This window comes from Bos taurus, chromosome 4 (assembly GCF_002263795.3).
Source record: "Bos taurus isolate L1 Dominette 01449 registration number 42190680 breed Hereford chromosome 4, ARS-UCD2.0, whole genome shotgun sequence".
Classification (NCBI taxonomy): domain Eukaryota; kingdom Metazoa; phylum Chordata; class Mammalia; order Artiodactyla; family Bovidae; genus Bos; species Bos taurus.
This window is the reverse complement of record NC_037331.1, coordinates 106,695,984-106,713,166: the sequence shown is the minus strand read 5'-3', so window position 1 is coordinate 106,713,166 and position 17,183 is coordinate 106,695,984. Positions and strand designations below refer to the sequence as shown.

At 50.3% G+C, this 17,183-nt stretch overlaps 1 protein-coding gene across 2 annotated transcripts in view; it reads right to left on the bottom strand.

The window, feature by feature from the left end:
• CLCN1 (chloride voltage-gated channel 1) overlaps nt 1-12,301 on the bottom strand; it is a 37,610-nt gene extending 25,309 nt beyond the window's left edge. The window contains exons 1-7 of one of the 2 annotated variants that reach the window (XM_059885551.1): nt 12,027-12,301; nt 8,638-8,758; nt 8,115-8,246; nt 7,410-7,538; nt 6,983-7,116; nt 5,254-5,331; nt 4,137-4,215 (exon numbers count right to left, since the gene is read on the bottom strand). In XM_059885551.1, coding sequence (XP_059741534.1) covers nt 4,137-4,215; nt 5,254-5,331; nt 6,983-7,116; nt 7,410-7,538; nt 8,115-8,246; nt 8,638-8,758; nt 12,027-12,206 — 853 coding nt within the window. In that variant the 5' untranslated portion in view covers nt 12,207-12,301. The remainder of the gene's footprint in view (nt 1-4,136; nt 4,216-5,253; nt 5,332-6,982; nt 7,117-7,409; nt 7,539-8,114; nt 8,247-8,637; nt 8,759-12,026) is intronic. The other variant, NM_001143871.1, reaches the window with a different exon arrangement.
• Between the last annotated feature and the right edge of the window lie 4,882 nt (nt 12,302-17,183).

The window sequence follows — 17,183 nt, the reverse complement described above, 5'->3', positions numbered from 1 at the left end:
TTCACAGGGCATGTCAGCGTATTGAACGTTCTGAGAACTCTTCCTGCTTAAAAAACTATCTATTCAACACAGTACTTTCCAACGTATCTGATCTTGGAACACTGTTTATATGTTATGTCTACTAACACCATGAACTGTGTTCTGTACAACATATTCAGGCAAACTCTAGCCTAGAGAATGAATGAAACTGACATTATTGAGCCTTTCCTATGATGACCTTCATGAATCACCCCCCAGGTACCTGTCCAGACTCATTTCCTGTCATTTCTTCCCCTGTGTCCTCTAGCAATGCTCATGTATTGACATTCTATTCCTGAATGTCTTGACTGTGCAATGCTGTTTCTTCTCTCCAGAATATTCTTTGCACTTTGCCCAGGCTGCCACTTGGATGCTTCTCTGAGTGGGCTGTGATGGTCTGCTGGCCTTCCTGTCTACCCTTTCTGCTGTGGGTACCTGCAAGCATAGTAACCAGCATAGCACCCAGAGGTGCTGCCTCTGCTCACGGCAGAGGGCATATATGGAGTCGTTTCAGCCAAATGTTGAAGTAGATTTCATCAGTGTAAGGCATTAAGAGTTGACTACAGAGTGAATAAATTACTCTAAGACTAATTTTTTTTTCTTTTAGAATTAATCCATATTTGTAAAATATAGCTATCAAATAAGGTTATCTGCAAGTTCATTTAATATTTGCCACTTACTACTAATATCCTAAAAACAAAACATTTTAACTTTTCAATGCTTAACATTTTCTTATGTCAACTTATGTCAAGAGCCATGCTTTATATGTAACTTAACTATTTGCCTCTCCCAGTGTCTAGACAGGATCATGAAGAACCTTCCTCATTCATCCCAGAAGTTCTAGTATTATGCAAAAAAAAAAAAAAAAAATCATATTCTCTTCACTTTAAAAGAATCTGGATTAAAAACAAAACAACAAAAAATGCTACCTTCTAAAAGTGTTCTTCAGACCTTCTGGATTTATAAGGCAAAAGACTCAATAAAGGTGAGAGTGGGTATAAATGTAGTGTGAACACGTGAACTTGTGCAGAAATTCCAACAGGCTAGCCTTCACTGCCGGGGACACTGACTTTAATGACAAGAGCTGACCACAGTAGTGCAAGCAGGATGCCAGCTAGCTCGTTTGCCAGCCCATGTCCCTGATGCTGTGTGCGTTGCTTTAGCATCAGTTCAAGTGAGCATGGTACATTTTCATTAACTGTTAATGTTTATACATGTATCATTCCTGAGCCAAGTCATCTTGGTTTCCCGAAGACTCTTCTATGAAAGGACTGACTACATTTTCATAATTGAAAGATACCTCTAACAGCTGGTGCATTTATGAAGCAGATGCTTTTCCTGCAATTCTGCTTTTCCAATTGTTAACATGGTATCTTTTTTTATCACCAATGAATCCAACCAGTGATCTATATAATCCTTGCTCTGTTAATCTGGTTACAACTGTTACCAATGAGTAAATAAACAGATACAGCAGCTGTCTCTGACCATGCACACTTGTTAGTCATCCAGGACAAGGAAAAGTCTGAAAAGTTGCCCTTTGTTTAACGGTAGGAAAGTGCTAAACTCAACTTACATTGCAGTCAAGGAAAAATGAGCCTTTAATTCTCATCTGTAGTCCTCATCTAAAGCTGACCATTGGCACTTGCTTGGTGGTTCAGTGGTTCAGATTCTGCACTGCCAATGAGGGGGCCGGGTTCAATCCCTGGTCTGAGAACTAAGATCCTGCATGCTGTGCAGCATGCCCAAAATAAAAAGAAAGCTGACTATTCATCTAAATGTATTTCCAGGTGGCGCTAGTGGTAAAGAAACTGCCTGCCAATGCAAGAAATGCAGGAGATATAGGTTCCATCCCTGGGTCAGGAAGATCCCCTGGAGGAGGAAATGGCAACCCATTCCAGTATTCTTGCTGGAAAATCCTGTGGACAAAAGAGCCTGGCAGGCCACAGTCCATGAGGTTGCAAAGAGCTGGACACGACTGAGCACACACATACATTAACCTAAATAAGGTCCACTTAAACTCCCAAGAAAGGCAATGCCAAAGAATGCTCAAACTTCAAAGAAAGGCAATGCCAAAGAATGCTCAAACTGCCGCACAATTGCACTCATTTCACATGCTAGCAAAGTGATGCTCAAAATTCTCCAAGCCAGGCTTCAGCAGATCGTGAACTTCCAGATGTTCAGGCTGGATTTAGGAAAGGCAGAGGAACCAGAGATCAAACTGCCAACATCCATTAGATCATAGAAAAAGCAAGAGAGTTCCAGAAAAACATTTACTTCTGCTTTATTGACTATGCCAAAGCCTTTGACGGTGTGGATCACAACAAACTGTGGAAAATTCTTCAAGAGATGGGGATACCAGACCACCTGACCTGCCTCCTGAGAAATCTGTATGCAGGTCAAGATGCAACAGTTAGAACTGGACATGGAACAACAGATTGGTTCCAAATCAGGAAAGGAGTATGTCAACTCAAGGCTGTATATTGTCACCCTGCTTATTTAACTTATATGCAGAGTACATCATGAGAAATGCTGGACTGGATGATGCACAAGCTGGAATCAAGATTGCCAGGAGAAATATCAATAACCTCAGATATGCAGATAATGCCACCCTTATGGCAGAAAGTGAAGAAGAACTAAAGAATCTCTTGATGAAACTGAATGAGGAAAGTGAAAACGTTGTTTTAAAACTCAACATTCAGAAAACGAAGATCATGGCATCTGGTCCCATCACTTCATGGCAAATAGATGGGGAAACAGTGGAAACAGTGTCAGACTTTATTTTTGGGGGCTCCAAAATCACTGCAGATGGTGACTGCAGCCATGAAATGAAAACACACTTGCTCCTTGGAAGAAAAGCTATGACCAACCTAGACAGCATATTAAAAAGCAGAGACATTACTTTGCCAACAAAGCTTCGTCTACTCAAAGTTATAGTTTTTCCAGTAGTCATGTATGAATGTAAGAGTTGGACTATAAAGAAAGCTGAGCGCCAAAGAATTGATGCTTTTGAACTGTGGTGTTGGAGAAGACTTTTGAGAGTCCCTTGGACAGCAAGGAGATCCAACCATTCTATCCTAAAGGAAACCAGTCCTGAATATTCATTGGAAAGACTGATGCTGAAGCTGAAATTCCAATACTTTGGCCAACTGATGTGAAGAACAGACTCATTTGAAAAGACACTGATGCTGGTAAAGATTGAAGGTGGGAGGAGAAGGGGACGACAGAGGATGAGATGGTTGGATGGCATCACCAACTCTACGGACATGAGTTTGAGTAAGCTCCAGGAATTGGTGATGGACAGGGAGGCCTGGAGTGCTGCCGTCCATGGGGTGACAAAGAGTCGGACACAACTGAGCGACTGAATTGAACTGAAACTCCCATGCCCTTAACAAGATACAAGCAAAGGTAAGTCTTCTTTTGGAGAAGAAAATACATACAGATGTCAACTAGATAGAGATGTCAATTACACTTCAATTTAAAAAATGACAACCAAAAAAATGAATGATTAAAGAGCAAAAAAGAAAAAAAATGTACACAGAATTCCCCTGTTAGAAGTGTAATAAGTGAAGGGCAAAAATATCCAACAATACAAAAGGCCGTCTAGCTTCCCGAGTGGCACAGTGGTAAAGAATCCGCCTGCCCATGCTGGAGACACAGAGACGTGAGTGGATTCAGTCCCTGGGTCCAGAAGAGCCCCTGGAGGAGGAAATGGCAATGGAAACCCATGCCAGTTTTCCTGCCTGGGAAATCCCATGGACAGAAGAGCCTGGAGGGCTACAGTCCATGGGGTCGCAAAGAGTCGGACACAACTGAGCACTCACAAACACAATGTAAGTAGGGGTCCCACAGAGGCCACCTCGGTTTTCCTTCCTTGTTCTCCCACTTACTAACAGCAAGTCACTTACTCTCTCTCTTTAATATCAACCTCATACAGCTCTGGGCAGGAAGGGATGTAAAGTCTTTAGAACACTGCCGGCACATAGTAAATGCTCACTAAAAGCTATCTGGCTTTACCCTTGTTTAAACTGGTAATACTCAAACTTGGGGATGCTGGCAGTAACCATTTTGGGAGCAAGAACAGGCAAGTGCACTGATGCAGGAGCGGGTACATCACTTGCCTCCAAGAGGTGTCCCAAAACAGCAGCCGACTCCCACGGCACAGCCCACCGTCAGCATGTCAGTGTAATAGTATGGCTGCTACTAGGGGACAGATAGAGGCGGAGAGACAGACAGAGGTCGAGAGGCAGGGAGAGGAAGGTGGGCAGGAGAGGAAGGAGAACAGGCAAGGAGGGGGGACAGAGAAGGAGAGACTTGAGTCACAGGGAACCCATCACAGGGACCTCATCTCCCCAGTGCCATCCCAGGCCAAGAGAAACTCAGTTAGTTTGGCAAACAGGAATTGATCTCATAGCGCAAAGCCAGACATAGAAAATGAACCGGTTAGGTAAATTTACAGAAGGCAGGTAAGCCTAAATGGTCACCAGAGAGGGGGGCTGGGGACAATCGGGGCCAGAAGTATTAACAGGAAAGGGCTTTGGCAAATGGCAAGAGCGAGCCAGCTGCTTCTAAAAGAACACACAGCTCTCTGGTTTAAGAAAGTGAGTGATTCGGGATGTGATTCAGGGTCACTCCCTGAAAGGCCCACCTCCATCCCCCTTCCGCGAGCAGTCCCTCACCCCCAGCCCACCCCAAAGCTTATGAGAGCACCCCCCTCCACAACCCCTCAGGCCAACTGGGATAGGGAGGAAGTGAAACTTGCCTCCGACAGGGGCTGCGAAGCAGCAGCCCACGCCCACAGCGCAGGCCGACACCAGGAGGTCAAGCTGCCCAGGCACGGTCTGCAACAGAGGAGCGCGGGGACGAGGCAGTGGAGGGCTAGGGCGCGGCTGGAGCGCACGAGACGCGGGGTGGAGGACCAGGAACTACAAAGGGACGGGGCGGCCCCCGAGGGAATCGCGGAGGGTAACTGACATGGTGGCCAGCGGCGGAGCAGACCATGTGCGACCTCCCCCAACCCTGAGGCAGGGGCCGGATAGGGGAGGGAGGGTGTCAAGGGACCAGCAAGGGCTTAAACAGCGGCATCCTGTGGCTGGAAGAGGCGGGCCGGGGGCACGTGGATGCAGGCTGCGGGAGCGGGGATTAGCGCAGTGCCCGGCTCAGCATCGCGGCCAAGGCAGCCCAGCCCCGGGCCTCCAGCGCGCACAGCCCCACCTCCTTTGCCCTTCTCAGCCTTACCTCATACACCCCACAGAACACCGACATGAATTTGCTGAGGATGGCCGCGCAGATGCTGGCAATGTGAACAAAAGGGCCCTGGGAGAGAGGAGGGGGACGAGGGGTCAGGGCCAGGGGTCGGGTGGGGGGGCTTGGTGGCATTCTTGGACAGACATCGGTTGCTCCGGACACCACCAGGGGCTAGAAATACAGCTAAGATAGAAGCTGTGCCTTCGCAGAGGATCAACCCAGGGAGGAAGGGAGGTGATGCCCAGCACATTATCATTTCAGAAAATTCTAGAGGCTGTGAAGAAACTGACTAGTCAAAACTATGGTTTTTCCTGTGGTCATGTATGGATGTGAGAGTTGGGCATAAAGAAGGCTGAGTGCTGAAGAACTGATGCTTTTGAACTGGTGTTGGAGAAGACTCTTGAGAGTCCTCTGCACTACAAGGAGATCCAACCAGTCTATCCTAAGGGAAATCAGTCCTGAATATTCACTGGAAGGACTGAGGCTGAAGCTGAAGCTCCAATATGTTGGCCACCTGATGCGAAGAACTGACTCATTGGAAAAGACCCTGATGCTGGGAAAGATTGAAGGCAGGAGGAGAAGGGGACGACAGAGGATGAGGTAGTTGGATGGCATCACCGACTCAATGGACATGAGTTTGAGCAAACTCTGGGAGATAGGGAAGGACAGGAAAGCCTGGCGTGCTGCAGTCCATGGGGTCTCAAAGAGTCAGACACGACTGAGTGGCTGAACACCAGAAGAGAGAGGAAAGACAAGGGTGGGGTGGGGAAGGTCACAGCTGAGTAGGGCCTTGATGGACCTGAAGGCAGAAGCCACGGGGTTCTCAGTAGAAGAATGCTCTAGGCTGAGGGCACAGCAAGTACAAGAACCTGGAGGGGGGCAGACTTGGTGGCTGAGCGGCAGAAACTGCCTTGTCATTCCAGCACCGGAAGGAGGAGTAGCCTTGGAGGACAGAGAGGAGCCTAATCACCACAGGCTCTGGGAAATAAGTTTGGACTTCATTTTGAAAGGAATGGAGGGACTTCTCGGGGTGGTCCAGTGGTTTTAAGACCCTGTACTTCCACCACAGGGGGTGTAGGATTGATTGGTGGTCGGGGAACTAAGATCCCATATGTTGAATGGCCAAAAGAAAAAAAAAAAGAAGTGAAAAGTTATTTGAAGTTCCTAACCAGAGGGCAGTTATTTCTGATACCATTTCTAAAAGATTACTCTGGTTGCAGCAGGGCAAGAAGTTACATGTAACTTCTTACAAGGTTACAAGTAACCTTGAAAAAAAAGCACAGCCTCTTTTAGGTCTCAGTTTTCACAGGGTTTGTCTGGATTGTCTCTAAGGCAGTGGTTCTCAGCTGGGGGAGATTCTGCCCCCAGGGGACATCTGGCGATGTCTGGAGACTTTCCGATTGTCATAACGCGTGGCTGCAGCTGGCTTGTAGGAGGGACAGGCTGGGGAGGTTGCTAATCATCCTACAAATGCACAGGACGGCCCCCTAGAACCAAGAATTACTCAGATGCCAGTAGTGATTGCCCCAAAGGTGACTCTGCTCTAAGCTACTCCCAGCTCTGATGTTTTTTTGTCGTTGTGCCCCAGGGTGAGGACCTTCCCTGATACCCTAGGAATCCCTATGGTCCCAACCTCCCCACCCCCACCAGCTCCCTCTAGACTCTGTGGCGCCCTCTGCTGGAGGGCCTGCCCAGCTCACCCCGCAGAAACGAGTCTTACCTCTTTCCCTACAGGAATGCCACTGCCCAGTCCTGCGGTCAGGGCCACTACCTTGGCCACGAAGGCCTTAAGGGTGAGATACTCCTTCAGGACCACCCCGCGAAGAATTGTCTTCATTTCAGGGATTCCAGAGCCTAAAAGCGTGTTGTTGTTTTGTTGTTGTTGTTGTTTTAAGTGATTATGTGCAAGTTTAAGCTGGAGGTTAAAGGTAGATGGACATCCAGACAGTGGACATGGGGATGGAGCGAGAGGTCTTGTGGTGGCGGGGATGGGAGCTGGGGGTTGGTGAGCGGGGAGAGCGGGACAGTGGCAAAGCGGAAAACAGGCTTGGGAGGGAGGGGAGGAGGGGCGTGCGAGGTCTACAGACCCCTGAGATGCTGTGGGTTATGGTGATAGCGTGCCGAGGTGGGATCTGGGAAATTCTCACCGACAGCCTGGGGAGAGATGATCTGGCAGAAGAGGGCGCTGAAGAGGATGAGGATTAGGGGGAAGCCGACCCAGACCAGGAACTGCAGAGGCAGGCTGGGCTGCATCTGGTAGTAGGACCACTTGTAGGCTGCGGAAACAGGCGTCCGGGCTCAGTATTACGAGGATGGACCGCGTGTCGGAGCGCCCCGACGCCCGCAGCGGGGAGAGCCGTGCTAAGAGCATGCTCGAGTGGCCAGTGTCCCCACTGGACCTCAGAAGTGGCTCTATTCTCACTGGACTCGTGGGGGGATCTGAGCCGGGGGAGGTGACATGACCCATTCGAGTTCCCACCACCTGTGGGCAGTCGAGTGGACCACAGTGCAGCAAACCACAGTGAGGGCACCTCCTTAGAGACTGTGGGCACCCAGCCACTTGTTACCCTGGCACGAGGGGCTCCTGGGACTCCACATGTTTCCAGTTGCCCGAACTGCAAAGCCCTCGGAAAACTAGCACAAGCTGGTCACCCTACGAGAGAGGTGCCCACAGCCTGGCTGATAGAAAGGGACAGGGAAAATGGATCTGGGTCTGGTGTCCCTGGACTAGCGTCACACCTGTTCTTCTCTGAGCACCATCCCGAAGCTCCCCCAGCTTACCCTAGGTGGAAACTCTAGAACAACCGCAGTGTGGGGAGGGCTAGGGGGGCAAAGGGCCACGTTACACCTACCCTGAAGCGTTTTGGCACTGACATAATCCATGCACCAGCTAACCAGAGCCATTAGGAGCCCCAGAAGCACCAGAAAGATCCAGTCTTCCCCTAACTTTCTTCTCACCACAAGTCCCAGGCGGTGCATACAATCTAGGAAAAGAAAGAACAGAGGAGCAGGTAACCAGTCGCTGCTCTGGGTGTGCGGCTTAGGGCTGGGAGCTGAGGGCCTCTAGGGCTCTGGTCTGTACATCTCATTCCCTGAGTTCCTTCTCACCTCTCTGCCCTTCAGAAGGCACCAGAGTCCAATTCCTCTCTGGCTACTTGATTCCCTTCTAAACTCTGGTTTCTTGGGGCTGTGTGGGAGGGATGGTGGGAAGGTAGTGTGAGAAGGACATGGGAGCCGTGTCTTTTCCTTGGAGGAGGGCTTTGGTGTGCAGATGGGGACCGTGAGTCAGAAATACACAACAAGTCTTCAGAGTTACTACCCTAATCCCTGTACCTCTTTCCTCTCCAGACACCTCCATTCCCCTGTCCCCGTCACCTTGACATTTAGAATAGTGATCCTCGTCCTTGCTGTCCATGGAAGCGCTGGAGCCCATCGTCTTGGGCATCTCGTTGTCCTGCTCCTTGCCTGAGAACTGCCCTTTGTGATGGCCATAGATCTGGATAGAGGGAGATGGGAAAGGTCTGTCTCGTTGAAAAGTCAAAAGAAATAGGAGGAAGTATATAGAAGGAAATGGCAACCTACTCCAGTACTCTTGCCTGGAAAATCCCATGAACGGAGGAGCCTGGTAGGCTACAGTCCATGGGGTCGCAAAGAGTCGGACACGACTGAGCGACTTCACTTCACTTCATATAGACCCACAGATAAATCGAACAAACAGCTTTTTAAAATCCTGGGTGTTTGGTGCCCTGTGACAACCTAGAGGGGTGGGATGGGGTGGGAAGTGGAAGGGAGGTTCAAGACAGAGGGGACCTATGTACACCTATGGCTGATTCATGTTGATGTACAGTAGAAGCCAGCACAACATTGTAAAGCAGTGATCCTCCAATCAAAAATATATAGATTTTTAAAAATCCTGTGTGTTGATGGCCTCATGCAGGGTCACTTGGGTCATCAATGCCCTCTACTCCCCACCATCCATCCACACAGTTCCCACTCCTCACCCTTGTCCATCCATCCACACTCCTGCCCATCTGTACTCATCTCTCTCAACAGCAGCCTTCAGCAAGGGAACCAATTCCTACTCTGAAGCAGGGATACGAGAACTGTGCTAAGACTGGGCATCTGCGTCAATGACATGTTTTGTGTGTCACTGCTTCCTGCTTCTTGGCCCCTCTGTCGCTTCCCTGGACCCCCCTCACACTGACATGGACGGGGTGAGGACAGGCTAGCAGGTAACTCCTGGTGGCTCTTGGCCTTGGGTATCTAGCTTTAATGAGGCTCCTCGGACGCCCTACCAGGCTTAGAGAAGACCCATCCACGTCCCCTCCCCGTGCTTGTAGGCACAAACTGGACCCAGCCCCCAAAAGGCAGGTCAGTCTACTTCTTCCCGAAGTAGAGCGTGTGTGTTTGGGGTGTTGTATGTGTGCAAGGTATCCTAACTCCTTTTAGCCTGCCCCACCTCCACTACACTAACTCTGTCCTCTGGGGCCAGGGTCAGGCCAGGCCACGTTGCTGGTTCTCGGAGAGCCTGAGTGGAGGAGATCTGATTTCACAATACGAGCAGTAGAGTTTATGCCTGAATCCTGAGCAGGAGGCATTAATACCCTGCGCTGAGATGAGGTTAGTGACTGAAGGGAGCCGTGTTTTCCTCTATGCCCTCCCCAGACCCAAGAGAAGACACTTCCTTTGGGGGCCAGCACATGGACTACCTCAACCCACCTCAGGTCCCAGGCTGGAGGAGATGAGAAGCGGGTGCTACACACCAAACCTGGGCTGGGAAACACTAAAAGAGTCCAATCTGGGGACTTCCCTGGTGGTCCAGTGGTGAAGAAGCCACCTTGCAATGCAGGGGACTCGGGTTCAACCCCTGGTCAGGGAACCAAGATCCCACAAGCTAAGCCACAGCTACTGAGCCTGAAGACCATCTGGAGCCCAAGCCACAGCTAGAGAGTCCATGTGCCACAACGGAAGATCCGTGTGCCGTAGCTAAGACCCAAAGAGGTCAAATAAATAAATAAATTTATAAAATAAAAATAAAAGAGCCAAATCTGTGCTGGGTGGACTAGGACTCACCATCTGAGTAGGGCTGGGAGGGGGAAGAGAAGTCAAGGCTGAAAGGGACATATTGTCTGGATTCATGAGTGTAGGGCCGGGGATGGGAGGTTGGATGCAAAGATGCTGACAATTGATAATTAATCACTGGGCAAGGGGTACTTGGGGATTCATTACACCACTCTTTCTATTTTTGTATAAGTGTGAAATTTCCATAATAAGATTTAAGCAGAGAAAACGGAAGTCCGAGCTCCCCCTCTTTGCACCTGCCCAGCCTGACTTCCTGAGTCCCTTCAGCTTCGTGCTGGTGTGCTCACTTTGCTCGCCATCACCAGAAGGCGCCGTAGCTGCATCTTTACTAAGTTGACATCCCACTCAGACCGCGTACCTGAGGACAGAGAGCCCAGGACCATAAGTGGGGGGTCTTCCTGTCCAACCCCGCACTGTGTTCCGGGCTACCTTCTCCAGGAAGTCTGCTCTGACTCACCACTGGAGCCTCCCCTGGCTTTTGTGCCCTCGCCCCCCAGCTGATTCTCCAGGAACTGCCCCCACCCACCATCCTCAGGCCAGGTCAGGATTGAGATGTGGATTCTCTGGACCCCCAGCACGGAGATCCCCAGCCTAGCCCTCAGCTCCCCTGCCCTGCCCACAGTCTACCCCTCATCAGCTAAAACATTTTTAAATCCTGATTTCCTGGTCTCCGCCCCTGACAGGTTCCTTCCTGTCCCTCTACAGGCACGTTCATGCTGAACTTAACCTGGGTATTTATCTGCAACAAGTTTCCAATCTGTCCTTCAGGGATGCCCCCACCATCACTGCCCTTTCCTCAATGTCTACACCTGAAGGATATTTACCCTGGACTCATTGGAAAAGACCCTGATGCTGGGAAAGATTGAAGGCAGCAAGAGAAAAGAGCAACAGAGGATGAGATGGTTGGATGGCATCATCGACTCAATGAACACGAGTCTGAGCAAACTCCAGGAGGCAGCGAAGGACCGGGAAGCCTGGCGGGCTGCCGTCCATGGGGTCACACAGAGTCGGACACGACTGAGAGACTGAACAACAACAAACCCCTAGTTAGTTCACCAACACCCCCCCCACCCCCACCTCACCGAGATCAGAGCTCTGTATCTCTCCAGGTGCTACCACCTCATGGGACCTCACTTGATGAATCCTCCCACCTGCAAGTTTGATTACATTTCCTCTGCTCATTTGACACTGGTCTGTCTTGGATCACTGACCACGCTCTTCTGTCCATTTTCTCCCCTTATCCCCACCTCTCTGCCTCTGCAGAAGTGTGCATGTGTGTGTTCTGCCGAGGGTGGGAAGGGAGAATCTGGTGGTGCCTGTGTGCAGGGTGAGGGCGTGAGGATGGCCCGGGCACACAGAGGCGTGGGCTCCTCTGCCAGTCCCCTCGTGTAGCTTATGTAAGCACGGGCTCGGCACCCACGTGTGGCTCTGCCTTCTCCCCCACCCCAGATTCGGGGGGTTCAGTTAGTAAAGCTTGTGTTCAGGTGCACGTGTATCTCTATAGAAGGTGCCCACTGGGCTGAACCCAGACCTTTAAAGAATGTTCATATTTGGAACACATGACCATGTACTTTAAGTTAGAAAGATCACGCTGCCCCCTCTCGCCACCTGCCTCTCCATTTCCCCGATCCGTGGCTCCTCTGGCTCCTGGACCCCACCGCCCCCTCCTCTGAGGACTTTACCTGTGTGGGGTGGGCGCTGGCGCGGGGGCCCGCGTCCCTCCGGAGCCTGCGCTGCAGACCCCCGTCCTCGGAGGGCAGTCCGTAGCTGGTGCAGTGCTCAAAGGGCATGTACTGGTATTGGGGGGCGCTGCCCCACCAGCTGGGCTCGCCCCCACGCTGCTGGGCCCCCGACGGCTCCATGCCCCCGCCCCCGGCCAGGCCTCAGCCTGCTGGCCCCCACACTCCCCCCAGAACAGCTCCTTAAGCCTCTCCTCCTGCCTGTCCCCAAGGCGTCTGGGGCAGAGTGCCCACCCCCGGCTATTTATAGCCATCTCTCCGTCACATGACCCCCCCACTGCCACATCTGATCTGCTTGGGGTCGAAGCAGGTGTGAGAGCCGTGCGGGGGAGGGGTGGGGACAAGAACCTGGGGAGCAGCCCCACAGGGAATTCCCCCAGCAGGACAGGCACCGGCCCCCTCCTGAGTCAGGAAGAGGATTCCAGCCCCAGGCCACTGGTCTGGCTATAAATACCGTCCAGATCAGGGTGGAAGACTGCTTTGAGGCTTTCGGACCTGCGTGCTCCCCGAGTCTGCACCCTCTAAGCAGTCTCCCTCTTTTCTTCCGTCAGTCCATCCTTCCGTGGGGAGGTAGCGGTTGGGAGCTGGGTGGAGTGATTCTAGAGTCCAGAAACACTGGGGAGTGGCTCACCTGGGCGATTAAACGGTGCCTCTCTGCCATCTTCCCCTGTGGGCTTGTCTCCAGCTCTGGGTGCCCCCCAGGTTTAGTCCTCATCTGTCGGACCAGCTCTCCCAACCCAACTGATGTTCAGCTTTCTCCTCCAGCTCTGCCTTTTCTTGTCTGCCAGAGGCCACTAGTGATGCTTTGGGGTCATACCCTTGACCCCACCTTTATCACCACTGGGTGTGGGGCACAGGGGTAATAGCCTTGGGTTCTGGCATTTCTCCTACTTCCCAGACTGGCACATGACAGCCACACCAGCAGCCTGGATGTTCAGGGAGGGACTGAGCTTCCATTTAGAGCACAGAGCATCCCTGGGAGGGCTGTCAGGGCAGGTGAGATAACAGGGGGAGAAGCGGAAGTGGGGCAAGGGATAGGGGGAGCCCAAGGAGAGACGGGAGTGGGCGTTTCTCATGATGAGCCCGACAGACATAAGAGATGACAGGGAAGTACCCTGCTATTCTTCCCTTTTCAGGTCAATAAATAATTTTTGGCCAAGGCCAAACTACTCTGTCTGGCATTATGCTTTTTTTTTTAGACCAATTTTCCTAGTACAGTTCTTCCCTTGTGAACTATTCGCTATTGAAGGAAAGCTATAAACATGAGCCAATGTGTGGTTTGGGATCCATCACCAAGCAAGGTCTGTCCCAGGGACTGCAGGGTAGGGACACTGAACGTCTGGTCTACAATTGAAATTTGTCCCAGGCTAAATGGGACTGTCCAAAGCAGGTGGAAAGATGAATACCATTAAGAGCACCTTTTCTAACATAAATCTGAAGACCTGTAATCTACCCACAAAGATGATAAATGTGTGATTTGAGGCCCTGAACGTTCTGTAACATCTCCCTTCTCCCCAGGCAGAAAATGAAAGAGATCTAATGGGTTGGTGTGAGATGAAAGAAACACTTTTTTTAAATTTTTTAAAAAATATTTGTCTGTTTATTTGGCAGTGTCAAATGTTGGTTCCAGCATGTGGGATCTTCATGGAGACATGCAGGATCTTCCGTTGTGGCACACAGCTTCTCCAGTTTTGAGGCACACGGGCTCAGTTGTGGTGAATGGGCTCGACTGCCCTGTGGCATGTGGAATCTTAGTTCCCTGACCAGGGATCAAACCCATGTCCCCAGCATTGAAAGGCGATTCTTAATCACTGGACCATTAGGACAGTCCCCAAAGAAAAACTTTAATAGGAAAATAGATCGCTAAGAAGAAAGAAAATAGATTGCCAAAGTGAAATTATTTTCTTGCAGGGAGGGGACTTCAGAAACAAGAGATTTCCACCCCTTTGTGGAGGTGGCTCCCCTGAAAGTAGTCAGTTTTTGCAGGAACTTGATAATTCCAAGAAACAGGTATCTAACACAATTGTTTATTTCTCCAGTGTTCCTGAGAAAATCAGGTCCTGGGTGTGGATCCCAGAATTTGAAGGCAAGATCATGGGCATTAAGAAAACCCTCCCAGTCCCCAGGCCGCCTGGAAGCACCAGCTGCAATTCTAAAAACCAGACTCTGAAATCAGGAGGGTCAAGGAGCTCTCCAGCTGCTAGCTCTGAAGGGTAAGCATTTGAGAGTAAGGATCTTCAGTCTTAGCTCAAAGATTAAAATCTCCTGGGTTATCATCCTGCAAGAGAACAATAAAATATAAACTGTGCCCATCCCACCCCCAACACCCCATGGGCTCAGTGCTTTTATTTGGAAGGCCAGTGATGGGTTTCTGGTGAGTCCTTTGAAAAGCTCCTAAATTTGGAAACAAATTCACAACCATGCATTTACCTATGATATGTATACTGAATAAGATATGTATTCTTTGGGGTTTTAATAGATTTTCTTGAGGTCCAAGCTTAAAACCTATAAACCTATAGGCTTATGGAATTGCTATTTGAAGGAAGGTTGCTGAAATGACCGTCCGGGACACAGGTGTGTGGGAGTGTGTTGAGGTATAGAAGGTTGTGAACGACCCAGCTCCTTGGGATCCCCGAATCAATTTAAGCAGGAACTTTCTCCCTGGGTGACACCCTTGTTTTCAGATTCCCACCTCTTGAAGTCTGGGCTTTCCAACTGCTGGACAATACACCATGATATTCTTCTTAAGAGGCTTTTAGTCATGGCTTGCCCATTCCACATCAAGCCTAGCATGGGACCCATGACCACCAACTTTCTGAAATTTCCCCCAGGCAACTGTAACTTCCTCTGAACACCCTTCTTTGTAGTTGTCCTCACTGGTAGTCATTTCCTCTATGCTCACTGAACCTTGCCTCCCAGATCTTTCAAAGGCCTGGTCCCTTCCCTCCCCTGCATATGACGCCTTTCCAACACTGGACAGGACTCTTTCTCCCTCTTCTGGATTTTTGAACATGGTACACTTTTCCCCCTGTTCTCTACCCAACACGGGCTAAGATGGAATAGTCTTTCTTTTGGTCTCAGGCTCCTCACAACTCAGTGGGGAAAATCTATAGTCCCAAAAAGTAAGGAGGGAGGAAAAAAAACACAAACCTTTTGCTAAGAAAAAAAGTCACAGAAGCAAAATTGTTGAACTCAAGCTGACAGATTGTTACCCATCCTGGCCTCTGTTTCCTTAGACGTTAAAAGTCAGTGTCTGCCCCAAAGTGAGCAGGCAATGGCACCCCACTCCAGTACTCTTGCCTGGAAAATCCCATGGATGGAGGAGCCTGGTAGGCTGCAGTCCATGGGGTCGCTAAGAGTCGGACATGACTGAGCGACTTCACTTTCACTTTTCACTTTCATGCATTGGAGAAGGAAATGGCAACCCACTCCATTGTTCTTGCCTGGAGAATCCTAGGGATAGGGGAGCCTGGTGGGCTGCCATCTATGGGGTCACACAGAGTCGGACACGACTGAAGCGACTTAGCAGCAGCAGTAGCAGCAGCAGCCCCAAAGTGAGCGCCAAATGTTAACTTGTGTCATTAAACTGAAGTTGACGCTCAGAGATGGTAACAGCATCTGTAATGAGTTAACCCTAAGTGATCCACCACGCATCCTCCCGCTTCATCCTCAGAAGGTAGCATCCTTCCTTCTTTTAAGGCAGCAACGATTTACCCGTGTTTAAGTAAGGGTGAGGTTAGGCACCTTAGCCAAGGTCTCTGATACCTTAAAAGGACAAGCCAGTATTCAAAATCTATTTAATTCTGGAGTCTGTGTCCTTAAAGCTACAGCTTTTTCTTCTGTATAAATTGAAGTTTCTGAGCCTCATTTTCCTCTTCTGAAGAACCAGGGTGATTACACCCTCCTGACTTGTGGGAGGATGGTGTAAAGCTGCAAGCATAGGGCCTGGGAGACGCACTGTGTTCAGGCAGCTGGAGCTGTTATTAACATCTTTGCCTCAGACCACTTTCTCCTTCTACCGGAATATCCCACTTGCTCCATTTCTTCCTGTTATTCTCTTCGTTATCACGGGAGATGGGATGGGGGGAGGGCAGCAAAGAACCGCCCCCAGTTCTAGAACGGGGATAATTTTAGAAGAGAATCCCCTGGCAGAGGACACGGAGCTGTGAAATTCAACCTGACGCCCTTATCCAAGGGCGGGGCGGGGAGGACAGGGAGCCCAGCTCAGCAGATGCTGCTCTGTAAGCCCTGAACACACCCAGCTCCCACAGGCTGTCCTCCCACTCACTGCTCCAGGGCCTCCCTCCAGAGGTACCCGGGGCCAGCCTGCTCCTACAGCCTTTGCCCTCAGTTCTTCAGCCAGTTCCTCTTTCCACCCGGTGATGCTTCAGCTCAACTTCATCCCTCTTTGCTCTTCCTCCTCTAGGTTCATAGACAAGCTTCCCTCCCCCAGGGTCCTCATCAGCTATCCCACCACAAAGCTCCTACAGAACTTCCCCTCTCTAACCCTCTGTAGCCCACTTGCACATGTACACCTGCCTCTCCAGGTGCAGACATATCGCACCCGAGGATTCCCCAGGTTACACAGTCCACTGCCCGAGGATTCTCTTACCATCTACACCCAGCCAGGAAAACCTTCAATCCAAATTGGACCATGCGAGATGGGGAACTCTACGATCCTTGGCATCTCCTCCCATTCCAACTCAATGTGTTTCTCTAGCCTCCCTCTTGTCATCTAAATAATCCAGGACCGACGCTACTTGACTCTTCCATCTCTTGTGACCATGAGGAACCCCAGTGCGGGTAGCTGTGTTTGGGGCCGCTGCCTGTGGCCACAATGGAGGTGGGCCCGTCCCAAATGCGGACCTGGTGGCATTAAAAAGACCTTGCGGCCAAACAAGATGTGTCCCACTCTGGGTGTGCCCTGTGAGGCGGTGGGAAAAAGCAGCTCTAAGAAGTCAAGGAAATAAGTGGGCTTCCCAACACGATTTCTCTACAGACATCAGGCACACATCGGTAATAAATATGAGCATTTATTTGGCACCAGATGGCAATACAAAATCCTGGCAGTGGGAACTGGAAAGGTTCTATCACCTAAGT